This window comes from Ixodes scapularis, unplaced genomic scaffold (genome assembly GCF_016920785.2).
Source record: "Ixodes scapularis isolate PalLabHiFi unplaced genomic scaffold, ASM1692078v2 PGA_scaffold0__279_contigs__length_252992795, whole genome shotgun sequence".
Lineage (NCBI taxonomy): Eukaryota > Metazoa > Arthropoda > Arachnida > Ixodida > Ixodidae > Ixodes > Ixodes scapularis.
This window is the reverse complement of record NW_024609835.1, coordinates 87,497,256-87,519,145: the sequence shown is the minus strand read 5'-3', so window position 1 is coordinate 87,519,145 and position 21,890 is coordinate 87,497,256. Positions and strand designations below refer to the sequence as shown.

Genomic DNA, 21,890 nt, shown 5'->3' with positions numbered 1-21,890 from the left:
GTGCCGGCGTGCAACCACGGCGAACGGAGGGAGCCAAAAACAGAAAAAGCGACCTATCGTATTTCTTGAGTCTTGTCGCCAACAGAATCACTCGCGTTGCTTCGCAGACACACCAAGAGCAAGAGCGATAGTAAAAAGCCTAAAGGCAGCTCTTTTAAATTCTCAGGCACACAAGAACAAAAATTATGTTAAAAAATGAACCGCTTTAAATACATTCGAAAGCGGAACTATGGCGAAACCGAAACGGTCCTAAAACTCGGTTAGTTTCTATTTTTAATTTCACAATCATTTTTATACCATATATTTATATATTTTTACAAATTATTTTTTTTTAATAAAACATAGATAATTACATTAGTGAAATTAAGTAATGCAGGCAGAGCTTTCAATCGCCACCGCTGTGCAATCATCATCATCATTAATAGCGTGCGCGCGGGAAAGCTGCAGCCCTGGCAGCCCTACAGCCGACTACAGCCCGGAGTCCGGAGTGCTGCCGTGCTGCCGTGCTACCGTGCTACTGCGCTACTGCGCTAACCTGACAACTCACTAGCCACCATGGCTGGAGGAAGTAAGTATGATTTAACGTTTTGTTCGGAGCGACAGTCGGGATTTTTACCAAACCGGTCCCCTGATCCGCCACAGCGGTATTGAGGCTCGCGCTCCCCCTTTGAAGCAGCGCGCGGCCAGAGGGCTACCGCGCTCGCAATAGCCAACAGTAACGCTTTGCTAATACTCCGTATTATGTGACATGACTTTAGGCCGAGTAATGAAAGTGTTACAACATTTCCATCGTTCGCAGAGCTTGGCTGTTGCAAGACAAGGCGAACCACTCGAAGATCGTAAATATGGACAATATGGCTGCTCTACCCAGAACAACAGCTTATCGGCGCGTTCGTCGTGCGGCGGAAAGCGATCTCAAACTTATACTGTCAGTTAGTAGAGAAAATGCAATGTGCTCAGCTGAAGCTTTGGATGAGGCTTCTGTAGAAAGGCCCGCTGGGTCGCCGGAACTAGTTGCAGGAGCGCCGCAAAAACACGCGGGATCGCCGGAACTAATTGCAGAACCATCACGTCTCTCGTATCAGCAAGATGTCCCGACAACGTGCTGTTTTTCTGAGACTGTGCCTGATACTCCGGAACCGGTCTTCGGTGCAAGCGCCATTCACTCGAGACGAGGCGTCCCTGTAGATTCGGAAGGCTTGCCTTACAGTCGTGAACACCATTTAGAAAGAGACAATCGAAGGAATGTCGAGTTGGATGAATTGTCTGAATCAGAGGAATCCGACGTTTCACGTTTCAAGGAAAAGCTGCGGCGGTGGAGCGTAGAGGGGGCTGTTCCTCATGATACCGTTACAAAGCTCCTGAAGATACTGCACTCGCATTCTTGTTTCTCAGACCTCCCAACATGTGCCAGGGCACTTTTGTCTACACCAAGAGTCACTGATAATGTGAGGCCCATGGATTCCGGCCATTACTGCCATTTAGGCTTGAGTGAGGGGCTCAGGGCAGCGCTGCAACCTGTGCGCAATATACCAGATCCAATAATCCTTCATGTGAATGTAGATGGACTACCATTGACGAAAAGCACGCGGGATCAGTTCTGGCCCATTCTCTGCCAAGCTGCTAACTGTGCAGGCAGTGACCCATTTCCAGTTGGTGTCTATCATGGCCAGTGTAAGGCTCTTCAGTCAAATGTCTTCCTTAGTCCGTTTGTGTCTGACCTGAAAGGTGTTCTCTCTGAAGGTGTTGCTATTGGCAACAGGGTCTTCCGAGTGCAAGTTGGAGCAATAATCTGCGACGCGCCTGCCAAGTCATACATTCTTGGCACCAAAGGGCACAGCGGCTACTTCAGTTGCTCAAAGTGCACGACTGAAGGAGAATTTGTGCGGGGACGAATGTGCTTCCCTGATCTTGATGCTCCATTACGAACAAATGCTAGCTTTAGGCGTGCAGAGCAAGAGGACCACCACATCATGGAAACTATCTTAAAAGAACTTCCCATAGATATTGTTGACCAGGTGCCACTTGACTATATGCACCTCATCTGTCTGGGTGTTGTGCGCAAGCTTGTACTCCTTTGGCTGAAAGGTGATAAAACCTACCGCATTGGAAGTGCATCAAGAGATTCTGTGTCGGGAGCTAACATTGAAATGAGGCACTATGTGCCACCAGACATGTCTCGGAAGCCACGCAGCTTGTCCGACGTTGATAGGTGGAAAGCGTCAGAATTTCGCTTGCTTGTTCTTTACACGGGGCCAGCGGTGCTGAGGTCAAGGATCCCCAAGCCTCTGATGGACAACTTCATGACACTTCACTGTGCAGTCACCATACTTTGCAGCCCATTACTCTGTAGAGAGCACTTAGGGTATGCAGAAAGGCTCTTAAGGCATTTTGTTGAGACCTACATAACACTATATGGTAGACATGCAGTCTCTCACAATGTTCATGGCTTGATTCATGTGGCAAGCGATGTAAGAGTTCATGGACCTCTTCACAACTATAGTGCTTTCCCATTCGAAAATTACATGCGTAAACTCAAAAGCTATGTACGCAAACCAGAAAGGCCCTTGCAGCAAGTCTACAATCGAATCGTAGAAGAACGATTTTTGGTTGCATCTCCTGCTGTCAACACTGGAGAGTCGGCAGCATCGACTCCACCCGTCTCCTCTGTCTTCCTTGGAGGAGAAAGTTTCAAGCTGACAGCAAGGCATGAAGGTCGACCATTGCCGCTCGGATGCATTGGACCTCAGTACAAGACCGTGACGTTTGCTGCTGGCATCACCATCAAAACAAACAAAAAAGACTGCACTTGCATGTTAAAAGACAAGAGTATCATCAAGGTTGAAAACATTGCACGCACTGCAGTGAACTATCAACCAGTGTTGGTTGGAAGGAGGTACCAGAGTCTAGAAGACCTTTACAGCTATCCCTGCAGTTCATCATTGCTGAACATCTTCCTTGCATCTGAACTGTCTGACATTCACTTCTGGCCACTTTCAGAAATTGCAGTGAAATGTGTGAGACTCCCATTGGCAAACAAATTCGCCGTTATTCCAATGGTGCACCTACAGTGAAATTTTTTTATGGCTGCTTGTTTATTAATAATCTAGTTTATGATATTGTTTGTAGATGAACTGGACAAGCTAGTTCGGTTTTAGTATGCTGCATTAAAGAGGGAAAAATAACTCGGTGGACATGCAAATGCTTGCCTTTCCTGCTTCGCTCAGGTGACAAGTTTGCTATTGTAGCATTTCCTGAAGAAGATCACAGCTTGGCCATTATTCACAAAACATGGCTCGTTGAAAGCACTGAAACGACATTTTGGCCTAAGGAAAAAAATCCTAACAAGCGTCGTCGAATGACAATCGAAGGCGTCAAACCACAAGACAGTTGGATGCAGGTCAAATGCCTGATCAAGGACTGGGCTGGTAAGTGCTTTTTTGCTCTAAATTCTTTCCAGTTCTCAATGCGTAAATTTCTTTCAGACACATATGAGAAGGCGCTGGAGAAACTTCAGGCTCTAGAGTATACGTCAGACTTCACTAGTGAAGAAGAGCTAGGTCGTGGCAAGCGAAAACGCCGTCCGACCTTTCCTTTTGACTATGATGACAGCACCGACACTACAGGTTCCGACGATGAATATGAACCACCAAAACCACCCACGCCACCCCAGCCACGGAAGAAAACAGGTATGGCATCGTGCATTGTTGGCGATGCTCTAGGACGGTTGAAAAAAATAATTCTTTGAAAACATCTAGTGTAACTTCAAACGGCTTACTACCAACTATTCCTCCTTTTCCAGGTGCCAACTTCTCTAAGTCACCTCTGCATCACTCTGGTGTGTATACCTTATGTCTCTTCAGTGCATGTTCAGGTATGTGGATTGAGTAAGTGTGACTATTTCCTCTGCAGCCCTGTACGAAACTGTCACGTGCCAAGCCACATCCCAAGCACGTGCCCAGTCTTCACGCATGCAGCCACAGTACATAGGTAACTGCTTGTGCACAAGGTGAGTGTTCTGTAGATAATTTAATTTTGATTCCAGGTCTCGACAATGTCCAGCTTGTACACGCATCCCACACGAACAGGATGATGTCCAGCCCGAGCATCCAGCCTACAGGTAGATCTTGCAGCTAAAGTTATGTTTTATGGATTCGACTCCTTTCTTTCTCACATGTTCTTGAATTTCCTATTAACATTCAGCATTTTGTAGAGAATCTGTTTTCAATTTCAGGTGATGACTTGGGTCCACCAGTGCACACACCATATGCGAACATTTTGCCCCATTCAAGTATCCAGCCCACAGGTAGATCTTACAGCGGAAGTTGCATTTGATGGATTTGACACATTTTTTTCTCGCATGTTCTCGGATTTTCTTTAACATTCGGCATTTTGTAAAAAAACTCTTTTTGGTTTCAGGTGTCCACAGCGTCCCCCCAGTGCACACTCTATACAGGAGCAGGACACCTCACTCAAGCATCCGGCCTGCAGGTATATCATGCAGCTTAAGTGGCATTCGATAGATTTGACTCATTTCTTTCTCACCTTTTTTAAATATTTTTATAGCATTCAGCATTTTGTGCAAAATTGCTTGTCAATTTCAGGTGCCAATGATGTCCCTCTAGCGGCGGCAACACTGTGGCAGCAACACCACGGTGAGTTTTATTTTGTGAATGCTAAAGTTTTCATATCCTTCGAAATAACATCAAAGCTGAGAACTGTTATGTACTGAATGACAGACTGGCGCTTATCAGCTCGTGGCCACTCGAGGAGCGTGGGCACTGAGCGCTCGAGGCTCGGGGTGCGCGGGCTGACGAACGCCGGGCTCCGAATTGATTAAACCGATTTGACCAGTGGTTTCCTGTGAACCGACTCGATGTAACAAGAACAGCATTTTATAAAATTTCAGATGCACCTGTAACCCCTATGAACATGTCTCACCCTGGCACTGGACGGGTAAACACAGATGCACAGGTGCCTGGTATGTAATATCTATTTAGATCTTCAATCAGAAACAAATTTTGCGATAGTGGTTTCTGGGCTTCTACTTCTTATGCTACGTGCATGACAAAGACGATTCGGAAAAGGTATTGTGTTTAGAAACGTTTTTTTCTAATGAGTGTGAGTTGTCGTGAGGGGCATGGCTTTCCTAAAACATACAATATATGTCAGGAGCAGTATTTATCTTAGTGTTTTTATTTAAAGAGGCACTAAGGTGGTTTCTGAATAAGATTGTTCTTGATGTTATTTTATAGGTGCCAGTTAATAAATATATCCAGTGCCAAATTACGAAACTGCCTATGTATCTCGAGGCAACAGAAATACATGCATACTATACACACTAGAGCAATGAAAACACTTGAATGTGTGGAGATTTTGACTGTTTGTACTATTATAGTTTGTTTTGAAAAGAAGTCCGATCCACACGTTCAGAAATCACGCCACTCGTTGGCTGCACGAAAAGCCATCGCTAGCAATTGGCTGACAAGCGCCCCTTGTTGGCTGCCTCACAATAATATTCATCTCAGAGAAGGGGGCGTGTGACAATCTTTAATCGTGTTTTTAGTAGGAAAATGGGCCACGCCTGATTGTGTAATTTCGGGTTTTCAGAACGCTTGGAGCACTTAGATTGAGTTATTGTCACTAAAGAACTCTCAGAAACTGCTTTCATACTCCTTTAACTTTGCTATATCACGGAGAGTTACTATTTCATGTTATGTCAACAGTTCTGCAATGAGGATGCTACTGTGGCTGCAAGATGGAGCTCTGTTCTGTCCATTTCAGTGTTTATGGAAAGGATCCTGTTGGCACTGAATTCCATCAAGGTGACACAGCAGACCCACTCCGAGTACTTTAGCTTGCTGCTCAGAAACACCGAAGATGCCCCACTTGATCCAGAGGGCCTGCCGGACTTGCCTTTTTCTACAGTACAGGACTTCGTGCACTTTGACAAAGAGCTGGAGGTCGACAAGAGAGCAAGACTTCGTATGGTAAATGATGGTTATTCTAAACTAAGCTCTGTATTTTGCATCTATGCATGATTGAACTTTTTTTTTTGTTATGAGCAACTATATTTTTGGAACTCCACCTTGTAAATATTCAGGTGATAAAGGTTTCCTTACCAGGTGCCAGAGTTCAGTTACAAGCATAGCTTATAATAGAACCTCATTAGAGGCATGAACACAATTTCGTGTTAGTAATCACATTTCATGACTGAATTCCTGAACAGGTACTTCAGTGTTGTCAATAAAATCTTATTTTTTAAGTTTAGATATACCTAACTTTAATTTGCATCATGTGTATATGTCGGTCACTCTTACAGTACCGAGAAGGCGAGTCAAAATTGGGCGGAAATGATCTCATAGTGCCCATACTTCTAAGCATGTGGTTTTGTTTCTAAGACTTATGTGCATCCGTAGGGAAGATGTTCCTGCTATGCCATCAAAATCGATATCTCAACATAGCTATTAGAACTACGGCACATTTTGAAAATTTTTCAGTGTTTTAACAATGTGAATGCTTTATGTGCCAGTGGTGATAAAACGCTTGAGAACCACTATGCTTATGAAACCACACTAAGATTGTGATATGCTTAAAATTCTAAATGAGTTAGTAGTTTAATGTTAGCCCATATTTCTGATCTGATTGCTGTTTTGATTCTTTTTTACCAGAGACAACACATGTTAGTTCAAGGAGGTGATACACCTAAAGAACGGACCACCCGAATTTTGAGAAGTATACTATCTTCAAGTGTCGCAGCCGAGTACAGCTGGTGTGGCGCCACGGGAAAACACAAGTTTTCTGATCTCAACATCTGCAAGCTCCTGTGCAGTAAGTTAGATATCTGAACCTGCACAAGTGCAATTCTTAGTATGTACTGAAGTCTAATATAAAAGAATAGTGCAAAACCTTTTTGGAAAATTTGGTATATAACTTGATATAAGAGTGTAACAAATGAAGTAATTAGAGCATATTTTCCAGTGTGTAAGTCACTTTTTTTTCCCAGTGTTACATTGATGTTCTTATACAGCAGAGCAGTTTATAACAGGCACCTGCACTTGTCCCGCCACCAACCACCGAAGAAAAAAAGACATGTTCTTATTTCTTTAAAATGGTACACAGTAACAGTCCTAGATCCACGAGACGTAGCCTTCAGGTACCGTGGATCGGCTTTTCCACATAATGCCCGGGAATGTGATGGCTACCTGTAGAAGGGTTTTGTATCATTTCATAGATGCACGTTTCACTGACAACTTTTTATTGACACACATTTCATTGGCACTGCTTACACAAAGCACATGCCGCTGCATCATCTAGCTGTTCTGGCTACTTTGAGCACCAGTTTTTATTTAGAAGTAGTGCTTGCAACTAGTTTCTGTTCATGAGAGTAGTACCAGTTACTAGCATCTTGAGCTAGTCACTTACTATTTCGCTAGGTGGATTGCATTGGACTTTTGGCTTTATTTTGCTGATTCCGGCAAGCTAGGCTTTCTAACAGACCGCGTTGCGCACTGTCATCCCTTGCTTCACTCCGCTTGGGAGTTTAACATCCCCTCCGGCTCCCGCCTTTGGTAAGCCTGTTTGGAATCGCCAAAGGCTTAGCCGGCTAGGATAGTAATGGGGATGGCGGAAACAGAATGTCGGCAAAGAGGCTCCGCTTTATTACATGCCAACAACATCCAGGCCACCAAAGAAGTACATGCAAGGCTATGTCGCGAAGAAGAGGCTGTCGAAGGATCTGTCAATGAAATAGCATTCGATGAACTGATTGCTACTGCTGTAGAGTGACGCAGGCACATCAAAACAAATTTGCTTCAAGGGTTGTGTTTCTCATTTGGTTTGTTTGCAAGAATAATGAAATTGGTTCCTGCTTATGCATACTTCGCCTGAAGTTGTTGATATGGCAGTTAGCTTGACTGCATAATGCAGCTCACATTTTTTCTGCCAGTCTAAAATATCTTGCTGAACTTGACAACAACTTTTTTATATGCAGGCACCCTCACCTATTGTCAAAACTTGGAAGAAGCCAAGGCAACTAAGAAGGACATAGAAAAAGCAGGCATGTCGTGGCTCCGTCATGCTGCTGAGCGGGCAGCGGCAGAAAAAAAGTCCATGGGAAGGAAGGACGGCACACCATTTACACTAGACTAAGAAATCACTTCAACAGGGCAGCCCTTTGAAAGGAACTATGCAAGTCTGTTTCTTAACGTTTTGCACTACAATTTGCAACGGCGGTGCCCGCAGGGAGTGTGGTAATGTATCTGGAGAGCTACATTTTCAAAGAAACAACTTAATTGAGTAAAAGTTTAAAAGTCTGAATGCTTTTCTCTACATATGGTGTTTGCTTGCTTATGGCACACATCTGATTGTTGCAACAGCTGATAAACTGCAGCAGCAGTTCACAAATAAAATACTCGCATAGCATTTTTGGTTTGGAAAAGACTGTCTGCTTTGACCGAGGGGGCCGTATGTCGGCTGTTTCACCAGTCAGACTTGTGATGTTAGGCGAATGCTGCAGATAAGGAGAAGACATTCCTATTTTTTAACTTTCTTCTCAGGTAAAGCCATTCATTGAAATTTGGATGGAAAATTTCACCACCTACGGATACCAGTGTCGTAAATTGTAGCACAGTACATTAAGACAACAATTTATACAGTTCCTTTGAAGTGCCCTGTATGTAAGATGTGCACCAATATTTTTTTGGCAATTCACTATCGATTCAATATTCTAACAGCCATTCTGGCATTTCAGTTTTGTGATACTTTATACAAGATGTATTTGTCACACTTGTTTACACTACTCTTTTCTATGCAGTTCATGCATTTTTTCCTGTATTAAGCAAGTTCAGAGTCACTGATGACACTTGCTTTTAGTATAAATTTAGCTATTCAGTGCTCGACTGCTATTGTAGACTTTGTGCATTATTTAATGTAGATGTCTGGTCTTGCTGACCTTGGTCACATGGCAATATTTTTTCTAGATTTTGCCAAAGTAATTCTTTTGCACGACTTGCATACAATCATTATACACTGTTGGCCCCTAAGCTGAAAGGGGGTTAGTCATTTTTACTGGCATTACTGTCCTGCAACTTGCATTTTTAGTACTTGGCATGTACTGCTTCTATGCCTTGCCATAACTGTATTTCAGTTTTAGATAATGTGTTATTTTTTTTATAATTAACAACTCTAGTGCAATACTGTGATAACATATTCTATGTTTCTGCACTTCAAAGGAAATGTTTGAGTGATATGCAGAAGTAAGCATTCTAGTGAAATACTGTGATAATATGAGGGGGCATCAAAATGTTTCTGAACTGGCATCCCTGAACAAAAACAAAACAAGTACAGCAGTGTGACACTTCCTGACAAGCTTGCAGTCTGTGCCGAAATTTACTGTGCAGGGCGAGAGTGATCTCTAGCTGTGCTTGTTTGTTCAGAAGGGATTTTGCAACTTTCTCACCGTGAAACACAAATGAAAAACTCGAACCACGTCCATACATCATTTTCTGTGAAAATTGAGAAGAACACATTAGAAACTCAGAAACTCCGTCAGCAAGCATTCGGTGACTGATCTAGGTTACACAAATCTGTGAGTGGCATGGACATTTTAAGTGAGGCTGAGAATGGCTTGAAAACAATGAATCAAGAGGATGCCCTCCAACAAACCTAACATTTAAAAATGCAGAAAAAATCCTCGTTAATTCAGTAACACTTTCTGAGAACGATTTCGGACATTGCTGAACAACTCGACATTATTTATGGTTCAGCAATATCCGAAATGCGCTTCCGACGGTCTTCGTGAAATAACATAGATTTTTTTTCGGCATTCTGAAATGTTATGTTTCTCGGAGGGCATTCTCTTCATCGTCTCCAAGGAATTCTTGGCCTTGCCTAAAATGTCCATGCCACTCACTTATACATGTTTTTACTAAATCATGGTCACCAAATGCTTGGTGAGGAGTGTGTGGTATTTTGACATGTTCTTCCCAATTCTCACAGGAAATTTGATGTAAACGTGCTGTTTGAGCTTTTTATTTGCCTTATGCGGTCAGAAAGTTGTGAAATACCTTTTAAACAAACAAGCATAGCTCGGAATTCATTTTGTCACCACACAGTGACTGGCAAGCCTGCTAGGAAGGGTCAGGTGTGTCGCACTGTGGTGCTGCATTTTCTTTTTGTTCAGTGGTGGCTGTTCAGATACTTATTGATGCCACCTCATATGTTATTTCTCTGTCTTTGCTTTTTACATTGAAATAATAAAGCTTTATTTGTTTCGAGACTTGTGTGGTCTTATCCCACTGTAGTGTAAATTAGTACACCAGTATGAAAATATACAATGTCCTATATATGTCCTAATAAAGTCCAGGAAACATCCTTTCCTGGACATCCTGAGGACGTCCTTTGGTGTTTCACTTCGGATGTCTTCTGGACATTATTCGGACATCCGCAGGACGTCCCTAATGTCCCAGTCGGGACATCCTTTGGATGTCCAGCGGATGTCTGTGTGTTGTCTGGGGCACGCCGCGATAATTCTTGCACGTCCAATCAGGATTTCACAGAGCAAGACCTCTCTTGTGGATGTGGTGTGCTTGAGTGTTGTGCACGAGCGCGGAGTGTGTGAAGGCATCTGCAAACGCCCCTCCGCGAGCCCAGAAGTTCGTCGCGTCTACGCCGAAGCTTTCTCGGGCAGGATCAGTTGAGCGAGCCCGCCGAATCTGGGCGGCCAACGGAGCCCTGGACTAAGGGCACCGACCAGAGACCGCAAGGTCCTTTCACTTTATCAATTAATAAAGTTTACGATGATGATGATGCCTGTGTCACTGTCATGCTTTGGGTTAGTAAAGTTAGTGGCGCTTCGCGCGAAGCCTGTCCCGGTGTTTTGTTCTCGATCTGTGCGCAGCAGCGGCGTACGATTCTTTATCGCGGTAGCAACCGTCGATTTCTCTCTTGGACAACGGTGCTACTGTGCGATGTTGGAGTTTCGCGGCACTGTGGGGTTCGGTCCGTCCTCACTGGCGTCTGCTCGTCATCTCCCTCGTGTGGATGCGCTTGGGAGACGGACGAACCGCGGATATGTCGTCACGTGATCAATCCGTCCGCGGATCAGTCCGTCGTGCGAATCGGCTATTACCAACCTATCTTGTCGGGGTCTCGCTCAGGGTGCAGTGTCTTTGCCCAAAATAAACGTCGTTGCTAACTGAAAGAAAGTGGTTGTCCTGTGCTTGTCCTCTGTGTTTTATTCTTTCAATTTTATGTATTCATGTTCAACCCGCTCGCCTTCATCAGTCCTCGGTACTTTCAAGCGCTTTCTCGTTGCGCCTCCACGACTGCGCGCGCGTCGCGGCAGCTACCGCCAGCAGCCGTCGCACTCGCAGCCATGCCATGCCGGCCATGAAAAAATAAATACTGTCTTAATTAAAATGGAATGTTGAGCTCCTGTTCAATGTCCACGTTACATATTTTCTCATTTCGTAATTCTACATACCTACCTACTTACCTACCCCCCTGCGTTCACGCCGTTTCGCGGCGACAGCCTGCGGCGGCTAATTACAAAAATGTCAAAGGCCGACGACCAGACTTGAAATTCTGCGCTGCAAAAGATCATCGTCACCATGCAGGAGAAGGAAACAAGCAACGGTGGACAGGCTAGAAGGAGGGAGTGGAGGAAGCGAGGGAAAAGTGGAAAGAACGAACTCGTCGGTCCTTAAAGGGACACTGACACCCCTCAAAAATTTTTTTTAATTTTTTGCCAGGCGCTTCATTATGGTGTCGGAGAACTACCCAATTAATATTTTGCAACAGAGTAGCGTATTTTTTTAATAAAGCCAAAAGACGCAACTGCTCGAAACCGAAACCGAAACCCGACGGAGGTCGGTGAAGTGGAGAGAAGAGAGTCAGTGGTGGAAGTCACGTGGCTACACCCGACCGTGCGTTTTTTGTCTTTTTTTTTTTTTTCTCCTCTCCGTAGCAGACGACACGACATGCGGCGTGCGGGAAGTTGGAACTGCTCGCCGTGCGATACTTTTGCAGTTATGTTTGTTCCGCTCGTTTTTCTGTACTCCAAGATGAGTTGTTTTGTACATTGAGGAGTTGGAGATGAGTAATGAGTGCCCGTTGTGAATTTCCATGATCGGCTCCGAAAAGAATACACCCAAGATGTTGCGTGAGAGGGATTCACGAAACGATCTTACGCCAAAAATGTGCGTAAGACAAAACTTAAGAACAGAGGCCAGATTCACGAAACGATCTTACGCCAAAAATGTGCGTAAGACAAAACTTAAGAACAAATCCGTATTCACGAAACGAAATTTTCGTAAGTTTTGCGCAGGTTACGACGAAATCCTACGACAGCTCCGAAGCTGTCTTACGCACTTCTTACGATCAAATCAGCATGGCCGACAGCGTCGCTCAGTTGGACGCGGCAACCAACGGGTGTTTATTTTTCTACGTGCGCTTCTCACGCGTCCCGACTTCAAGCAGCAAGAAACAAGTAAAAAGTACTTGAAACAGACCACGACGAACGAACAAGAACGCTGGATCCACGGACACCCGGGAAAAACTTCAAGGGCCACTAGTGCGGACTCCGACCGATCGGCAGATAGGCCTAGCAGGCACTCCGACTCGGCGCAGCGATGATCTGACGGTCCTTGGCGAAAACCGTCTGCCCACGACCGGCTGGCGTGCTGAATGGAATATGCCCGCGCGACCCATGTGAACCTTTTCCGTATTATAGTTTGATCGCTGACCTCAATTCTAGATTAAGAGGTCAATCTCTTCCTCTTGCCATCCCCTTGTTTTCCGAGGCAACGGTGACGAACGCTGTCGTCGAAAAGGGGCTCTCATCGATTCTATCTCTGTTTTGTGTGATATCAAGCTCAAATAAACGCCGTATGGATTACCTTCGCAACATGGTTTGTACACTTTGTTATTAGTATTCCATTTTATTCTGACACGACTGCACCTCACTGTCGATCGCTGTAACAGTTCGTGGGTCGCAATGCCGGTCCAACCTTTCTTCGCCGGGTGTCACGTCAGCATCGAGTTGCAATTGTAAAGGATCGGTCCCGAAGCGCTTATCAATTCGCGGTCCAACAGCGCAAATCCAGCACTTCGGTCAAACGCGCGCGTCCGCTCCGTATAGTGTGAACAGGCATTTACGTGGCTCTTGCTGACACTGTCGTAGTTCAAGCGTATCTTTTTTAACGTCGGCTCGCTCCTGCATTTCCGAGGCCGCAAAAAACACCGCGGCAATTTCTTGCATCTACGTCGCTTTGCAAACGACTGCGGGCCGTCTTTTACCAACGATGACAGTTGTGTTCACTTGGTAGCGATCGAGTTCGTAGCAGTCAATGGGGGTGGTTACGCATCCCGGGCTCGGCATTCGGGCGAGTTTAAATCGTGTTAGCGTCGACATATCACTGTACGGATACGAACCCCAGACCAGCGGTGGCAGAAAGGCCGCCTGTGTTTGTTATGAAAAATCCACGTGCTCCGAACGGCTCCGAACGGCTCCGAACAAATGCCGAGCTCTCCGATTGGTTGTTCGTGCTGCCGAAAACGCCGTCGCCATAGCAACAGCACCGGTAAGTTTTAGTTTTTCCGTACGACAACGTCGCTTTCCTCCTCTCACTTAAGAACGCGTTCGTGAATACCGATTTCTCCTCTTCTTACGATGTTCTTAACTTACGAACTTCTTAGCTAAGTTGTCGTAAACTAAGAAGCTCTTCGTGAATCTGGCCTCAAATCCGTATTCACGAAACGAAATTTTCGTAAGTTTTGCGCAGGTTACGACGAAATCCTACGACAGCTCCGAAGCTGTCTTACGCACTTCTTACGATCAAATCAGCATGGCCGACAGCGTCGCTCATTTGGTCGCGACAACCAACGGATGTTTATTTTTCTGCGTGCGCTTCTCACGCGTCCCGACTTCAAGCAGCAAGAAACAAGTAAAAACTACTTGAAACAGACCACGACGAATGAACAAGAACGCTGGATCCACAGACACCCGCGAAAAACTCCAAGGGCCACGAGTACGGACTCCGACCGATCGGCAGATAGGCCTAGCAGGCACTCCGACTCGGCGCAGCGATGATCTGACGGTCCTTGGCGAAGACCGTCTGCCCACGACCGGCTGGCGCGCTGAATGGAATATGCCCGCGCGACCCTTGTGAACCCTTCCCGTATATAGTTTGATCGCTGACCTCAATTCTAGATTAAGAGGTCAATCTCTTCCTCTTGTCATCTCCTTGTTTTCCGAGGCAACGGTGACGAACGCTGTCGTCGAAAGGGGCTCTCATCGCTTCTATCTCTGTTTTGTGTGATATCAAGCTCAAATAAACGCCGTATGGATTACCTTCGCAACATGGTATGTACATTTTGTTATTAGTATTCCATTTTATTCTGACACGACTGCACCTCACAGTCGATCGCTGTAACAGTTCGTGGGTCGCAATGCCGGTCCAACCTTTCTTCGCCGGGTGTCACGTCAGCATCGAGTTGCAATTGTAAAGGATCGGTCCCCAAGCGCTTATCAATTCGCGGTCCAACAGCGCAAATCCAGCACTTCGATCAAACGCGCGCGTCCGTTCCGTAGTGTGAACAGGCATTTACGTGGCTCTTGCTTACACTGTCATAGTTCAAACGTATCTTTTTTAACGTCGGCTCGCTCCTGCATCTCCGAGGCCGCAAAAAACGTCGCGGCAATTTGTTCCCATCTACGTCGCTCTGCAAACGACTGCGGGCCGTCTTTTACCAACGATGACAGTTGTGTTGACTTGGTAGCGATCGAGTTCGTAGCAGTCAATGGGGATGGTTACGCATCCCGGCCTCGGCATTCCGGCGAGTTTAAATCGGGTTAGCGTCGACATATTACTGCACGGATACGAACCCGAGACCAGCGGTGGCAGAAAGGCCGCCTGTGTTTGACTTTGTTATGAAAAATCCACGTGCTCCGAACGGCTCCGAACGGCTCCGAACAAATGCCGAGCTCTCCGATTGGTTGTTCGTGCTGCCGAAGACGCCGTCGCCATAGCAACAGCACCGGTAAGTTTTAGTTTCTCTGTACGACAACGTCGCTTTCCTCCTCTCACTTAAGAACGCGTTCGTGAATACCGATTTCTCCTCTTCTTACGATGTTCTTAACTTACGAACTTCTTAGCTAAGTTGTCGTAAACTAAGAAGCTCTTCGTGAATCTGGGTCCTGCATCCGAAAAAAAGTGGCATTGTGCGACAAAGTTTCCGAAAGATCAACGGGATCGGGACCAATGGCTGGCTGCAATTCCTGTAGAACATATACGGGCACCTCGGAAAGCGGACGCTACCTGATTTATATGCTCCTTGCATTTTGTGGAAAGTGATCACATTGAGTTCGCAGGTGTCAAAACGGAAATCCCATACCATTTAATTCAGCGAAGTATCGTCCACAACATTTGTTTGTTATTTTTTTGTTTTTTTTCTTCAGTGATGATTGTAAAAAAAAATGAAAAGATATGTAAACATCGGAAAATGTTTGAAAAAAAAGAACATCACGGGGATCGAACCCAGACCTACTGCATGTGAACCGGACGTCTTTCCCACTGAGCTACAGGGGCATCTGTTTTGTGGTGGATCTCTTTTCTTAGTAATAATTCAGCCGGTAAACTGTAAGTTGGAAAGTTTGCTGTCGATTTTTCTCTAGCAAAAGCACTCCCGGGTCGAAGACGGGAAGCACCACGCTTTGGGGACATTCGCACCTAGCAAAGAAATCGCACGCGTGCACATTCAACTCGAAGTAGACACGTCGTGCTTGACGTTTTCGCGAGCGATGTCTTCAGCCACGAGAAGGGAGCGACGGCTCGGCGACGTCTTCGTGCAAATCGACTTGGTGGTCGGGCGTGTCGTACGGGATGAATACCAATTCTTTTGATCAGTCCCAAATTTCTTTTTTAACGGTAGACAGAATTCGCCGGTACCGCGAACGACTGTTCTGAAATAGAGGTCCGTCGTCCGCTGCCATCGCCGTCCCCGCGAGTCCCACGATACGCGAAACGACGAACGCACAGAATGCTTTCGGTTGTCTGTGGAACTTTTTTTTTTTTTTTCAATCAACGTATTTACAGCTTTTTATAGTCGGTTACAAGTCAAGAAGGTAGGAGAAGCTCCTCCCACAAGTGTGATGCGCGCGTTTCAAATCTCTCCGCAGTCGAAAGAAGAGTTCACTGGAAACGCTCCTTGTTCCGCTTCAATGGATTCCCACTTGTCTCCGATCCCACATTTTAAGAAAGCGACCTTTGTATTCATCGGAGAGGGAACCGAGCCCCTGAAAGCAGCCTTTGTATCCATCGGGGGGGAAGCTAATCCCCGAAAGTGGTATTTGTTTCCGTCGGTGGGGGAGAACTCTAATCTCCCTCTTGTGGCTTCCACAATGCTAAGTCAAAGTCGAAAGATAAAGCAAATATGTACAGAAAGGCAAGACTCTCCTCGCGCGTTGTCCGCGACGTCACTGAAACTGTGGGACGCTATTGGATGCGGAGGTGGCGGAGGGATATCCGATTTCCTTTGAGGGGCAATTGCCGCTACCTTCTTAAAGGGGTCATGAAACGCTTTTCCAACTTTTTCCTGTTTCGCTTTCCTCCTCAACTCATAAATCGCGCATTCCACCAAACAGTTCAAGAAGACGAAAAGAAGGGAGGCCCCTCTCGCTCGGAACCTGGTTTGTGTAATCCCCGGACACATCCATTCTCCCCCTAGAAGATTAGCCCGTCGCTCAAAACTCAGACAAAAGTTTCTTTCCCTAGCCCGTTCACCCCTAAGCTGACAGTGCTGTGGAAGCTACGTGCTCCTTGGGCTAGCCGCACTTTTGCCACGTAAGCGTGGCAAATGTGGCTGCAGAGAATGAAGTCAGGTGATGAAACGGAGGTGACTGATTGGTCCGGCAAGCGCGTAGCTTCCACCACAATGTCAGCTTAAGGGTGAAGGTACTAAATGAGGTCCGGTTTTGTGTGACGTCAGTTTGGACCCGATGACACGCTTTTGGGACCGCGGATGTATCCCCGTGAAAAGGCAGAGCGGTTACGAAGGGGAGAAGGAACGAAATAGTCCGCTGTGTTTTCAAATTTTCGCACTGAATGTCAGGCTTTTGACTTTTTACCTTTTTTCTTTTGGCCCACTGAACGATGTTCTATTAGTAAAATCCCAATCTAAAATGATTTATCCCAACCCAAAAATCGTTTCATGGGCCCTTTAACCTGTAACTGACTATAGAAGCCACAAAAAATGGGTTTCATAATTTTTTCTATTTTTAATATTAAGTGTGTGCCTTCAGTGACCCACGACTTTGATTAAATTTGGTGGTCGCATCGATACCTTAGAAAACGGCCCGTGACCGCGAAAAAGAGAGTGAGCGAGACTCGAACCGGCCAGTTCTTGATCGGCGGTTTTCGGGCGGAAAGAAACCGAATTTCGAGCCGCAAATTCTGTTCTGGGTAGTTGAGCTCTCATATGTCACGTACAACTAAAAACCTCGGCGAGCATAAATACCCTGTCAGTGTCCCTTTAACCCCCCTGGCCCACCCGTAAACGCCGCTTTGCGGCGGCCGGCCATTCGCGGCGGCCGGCCATTCGCTAAAGTGTCTTCGATGAAAACTTGCCGTTCGTTCGTCGTTCGACCAATATTTAGTGCCACCCGGGTAGTGCACCTGCTCGATTCCCACTAATTCCAATTAAAACAACTTCTCTTTGTGGGGACTTCTTCGGTTGCTGGAAAGAATGCTCAGCCGCCTTGGTGGGGTTCCTGCAGGCAGTATCTCACTCTGCAACCCTTCATCGTTGCGTTCACTGCGTCCTCATATACATGAAGTTGAACCAATGTTTTAGGAAGCGAGGACAGCCGCTGGATAAGGAGGTTTCGCATGTTCTCGATCCCGCTTTCGGACGGGACTTGCCTGGCAGCCGCGACGGGATCGGGCCACGGCTCCTCCTGGCGGTTCTCGGGCCTGGGCTCTCGGACCCTGTTTCTATGCCATGTCGGGTATTAGTGAAGATTTCATATCTCACCTCACCAGCGCGGAAGCGTTTAAAAAAAAAAAAAATTGGGGTGTGTGTATGTTTATACAGCCTAGAACTTGGTCTGCCTCCAAGGGCGACGAGTCTCCCAGCTGTAGATGAGCAATTTAGCCAGTGCAATACAACCGCTAGCCTGGGGTCTTTAACGTGCACTACACAGTAGTGATACACGACCGCACGCCGGTACGATGCTCATCCAGATCGAAACGGGCAGGGGCGGGGATTGAACCCAGTACGTTTCAATGAGGACATTGTACCATCACAATCTAAACCTTCCAAGGAGAAGTTAAGATTATGATGTCCCCTACCCTAACCAGCTCGCCTGAATACTTTCGCTCCTTGCAAAAGACATTGTAGTTCACTGCGCTTTAGAGACTGCTTTCTTTTTCTTTTTTTTCTTTATAAGAAAGTTACATTAACGCGGTTTTTGCAGGTAAGTTATAACTTATATGGCGCGGGAAGTGCGTGTGTTTGTGTGTGTGTGTGTGGGGGGGGGGGGGGGGGAGGGCAGCAGCACAACAGGAGGCTAATCGTCACGATAATTTGTTAATTAACTTTTTAATTATTGAAGATAGACGAACGGCTCCAATTAAACTCTCACTGAGCGTAATTGAACACCACCAAATAAGTGACTTCCAGAGACCACCTTCCTGCTACGGAATGCGGGACACGCGAAACGGGGGGGGGGGGGGGGGGGGGGGGGCGTGGGCGTGGGCGTGGGCGTTAGAGGAAATTTATGAACACGCACAGCACGAACCGAGGCTCTGTTAACACATTTAATATCATGTGCTGTTTATACACCTGCAAATTGTATTGCGGCAATTAAGCTCAAGGGTGTCGAAATTGACAGCTTAAAAATCAACTGCACCACTACTCAATGCACCACAGGAATTAATGAAATTGGTGATGTACCGACTAGGCTAAATTACCACCTTTTTAATTAAGAAAGATTAAGAAACAGCAAATATTTTTCGGGTTATTGTTTCCGGTCAACGCTTACATCTATAAACATGGTACGTCCTACACACATTTTTAACATTAGGTTCTTTTTCAACCGTTGTGAGTTGCAGGCTTTTTGCCTTGCGTGGCTGTCTTCACTAAAGGCCCTGTCACACTGAGGCAACAGTTGGACAACTCTATCCGGCAACACGGGGAAGTCGTGTTCCCGGCGACCCTGTCACATCAAGGCAACAACAACAGTCGGGCAACATGTTGCTGCCGCCCGGCAACCGTGTTGCCCGATTTGTTGTCCGACAACCCTGTCACACCGCGCTGACGGCGAGGACAACACGGGGAATACTCCGCCATCTTGATTGTTTACCTTCGTTCGTGTGCGGCGCGGAATCGCTGGAAATGTGACTCTACTAAGTGCTAGTGCGTTCGAAGGGCCGGGAATTACCACGGTACGACATCAACCAGTGACTGTGATTAGAAAGCTTGACACGGGGAGTATTTTTCGCTCTTTATTTTATCGAAATGTTCTACATTCGCTGACAAAGCAGATAGCCCTAACCGAGGAAAGTGACATCGCTGAGGTATGTTCGGGATTTACGCCACCGTATGAAATGATTCTGTCCGGTTCTTTCATGCAATTCCTATTTCTACTGTAAAATTCCGTTAGCACCGGCAGTACCCCAAATCGTCTTTTGTAACGTGGTGTTGAGCTGAACTGACAGTGCTTCATGCGACACCGACACCATCGGCCTTCATAACAATCGGTGAAATAAATATTTTTCAACGCTGTCTACTGGCCTACCGCTGCTACGTGATCGCTTCATTCCCACAAAACGTCCTGGGTATTTTTAAAACAAATCAGGTGTCTGGTAGCGGCTGTTCCCAAGTTCCAAGCATCAACAATCATGATCAGAGTGGTCGTTTTATGCTTCGATTTTTTAATCTTAGGTTTTCTGGATTATTTTTATTATACTTTATTAGTGGGTGAGTAGGCATGCCATTTTATTTCACTTTCCGTAATGTGCGCTGGTCTCTCGGGAGTTCTAATTTGAAAACCAGTCTGAACGTTCACGACCGTAGCTGTGACCATTTCGAAAATCGCTTTGCGTAACTACGCAGCAAAAACATTATTCGAAAATATTTTAGCTGCACGCCAGCCCTAATTATTGTTAAATAACGTTTTCCAAGCCTTTGTTTGAGTAAGACTTTATTGATAGGGGACTAACTCTACCATCGAAGCTATCTATGTTGTCGTGTTGCCGGCCCGAAATTCGCTCAGCCAGCGATCAGGGCAACACTCGTTGTCCAACACAAGTTGCTGCTGTTTTTGTTGCCGAAAGCTGTCATACCGAGGCAACATTTTAGTTGTCGTCCATGTTGTCGTGCAGTTGCCGCGGTGTGACAGCTTTGTCGGACAACACGGGGAGCGAGCAACAAGTTGCCCGACTGTTGGACAACGTGTTGTGTTGCTGTTGCCGTCCTGTTGCCTCAGTGTGACAGGGCCTTAAAAACAAATTTCACACAACCGTTTCGCATTGACAGAACGGTATGAACATAATTACAATAATTTATATTTAAACTTTTGCGGAGCAATTTTCTTCAGACGTAGGAACCTTAAAATATTTTGCCACCAAGGAGAAAGGTACAACGGCGCTTGCGCTTCAAATCTCCTGCAAGAACGACAGTCGCTTCCCGCAATGCCTGAATAAAAAATGGAGTACCCTTGCGATTCACGCGATTACCAGCAACCTGCGCGCCTCCCCGTGCCCCGTTGTTCGGCAGTACCATGAGTTGCGGAGTGAATTTTACGACATTGTCAAATGCGGGACATTTTGAAGATTTGGGAATTTGTCCCGGGACGCGGGACATGAGCCCTCAATGCGGGACAGTCCCGCGAGTCGCGGGACGGGTGGTCACCCCAGATTTAGGGCGCCTGGGAAGCGCCATTTGCAACGGGCGCAAGCCTGCCGCTGCGAAAGCCTGTCCGCGCAGTTTTTTCCGTCCCTTATCCGCGCTTTCCCACCGCCAACCTTGTGCAGTGTTGCACGGGTGGGATCTTTAGCGCACCACTCCGGAGCTTCTCGCGCGCTCCAAACTTTTTTTTAAACTTACTTATTTTGTGGTTTTTGATGATGCGCAGCAGGCTTCTAATAGACCGATCTCGCCAAGCGTTCCACGCATGCGTGAGGCCGCCATAACTGTAGTTCGTGGGAGGCAGACGCCAGTTCACGCGACAGCTCATGCTGCCTCGTGGTCCGCTCGCGCAAACCTTCAGCAGGGTTGTCACGCGTGCAGAAAGACTGCAACTCCCACGATGCACATCGGCAGCGGTGGCGTCAACGTTGGGCGGCGTACTCAAACTAGCTAGTGAGCTCGGTCTTTTGGAATCGTGTGCTCGTTTTCGCTAACTAAAAAATTAATTAACGAGTTTTAATTAATTATTCGATTTATAATGGCTATTAGCTCCCGACATTGTGTCCCCTTCGCCGTATTAGCGGCGAGATGGTTTGGTGGCGTCCTCCTGTGGTTCCCTCTCGTGACGTCATTACCTTGCGAACAACAAGTTCTATGGTGTTTGTAATAAAGCAACACTGCCAACACCCCCTTGGTTAGTGTGATTCTGAACCAACAGATGGCGGTGGGATCGCCTTCCAAGCCTGTTCATCAATCCGAGAAGTCGTGTCTGGTGGCGCTTCGATACAGTGGGGTATTTTTCTATATCCTGAATTTGACATCCCTGGTCCCTTGCTTGTTTTTCTCTGCACGAGCTTTCTTTGGAACGCGCACAGCTGCGCCATTTCTCGTGCAAGGGGGCCAGTTGCCTACGCTCCGAGCTCACGTCTCCAGCAAATGTGGGCAGAACAAAACGCGAAAATCGTCCCGAGCCAAATGGT

The 21,890-nt window shown here is 46.3% G+C and overlaps 2 protein-coding genes across 4 annotated transcripts in view; one reads left to right on the top strand and one right to left on the bottom strand.

Moving 5' to 3' along the window:
* Positions 1-17,993, bottom strand: part of LOC8030669 (BTB/POZ domain-containing protein 6) — a 228,995-nt gene extending 211,002 nt beyond the window's left edge. Inside the window, exon 1 of one of the 2 annotated variants that reach the window (XM_042288957.1) lies at positions 17,922-17,993. The gene's annotated coding sequence lies outside the window, so the exon portion shown is untranslated. The other variant, XM_042288961.1, reaches the window with a different exon arrangement.
* Positions 423-10,279, top strand: LOC121832876. Of its 2 annotated transcripts, XM_042288951.1 has the most exons (13): positions 426-568; positions 3,228-3,428; positions 3,486-3,689; positions 3,803-3,838; positions 3,913-3,990; positions 4,046-4,120; positions 4,235-4,306; positions 4,420-4,491; positions 4,605-4,655; positions 4,910-4,981; positions 5,785-5,990; positions 6,672-6,831; positions 7,994-10,279. In XM_042288951.1, exons 1-13 carry the CDS (start codon positions 556-558, stop codon positions 8,149-8,151), a joined length of 1,398 nt encoding a protein of 465 aa, XP_042144885.1. In that variant the 5' UTR covers positions 426-555; the 3' UTR covers positions 8,152-10,279. The 2 variants fall into 2 exon arrangements, with proteins under 2 accessions (XP_042144887.1, XP_042144885.1); XM_042288953.1 differs by lacking the exon at positions 4,910-4,981 and having other exon boundaries at positions 423-568.
* Positions 17,994-21,890: the final 3,897 nt, after the last annotated feature.

Excerpts from the sequence above, each read along its gene's own strand:
- LOC121832876 (XM_042288951.1), top strand. Across the intron at positions 3,690-3,802 it reads CCAGCCACGGAAGAAAACAG|GTGCCAACTTCTCTAAGTCA; the intron begins GTATGGCATCGT and ends CTCCTTTTCCAG. Across the intron at positions 3,839-3,912 it reads GTCACCTCTGCATCACTCTG|CCCTGTACGAAACTGTCACG; the intron begins GTGTGTATACCT and ends TTTCCTCTGCAG.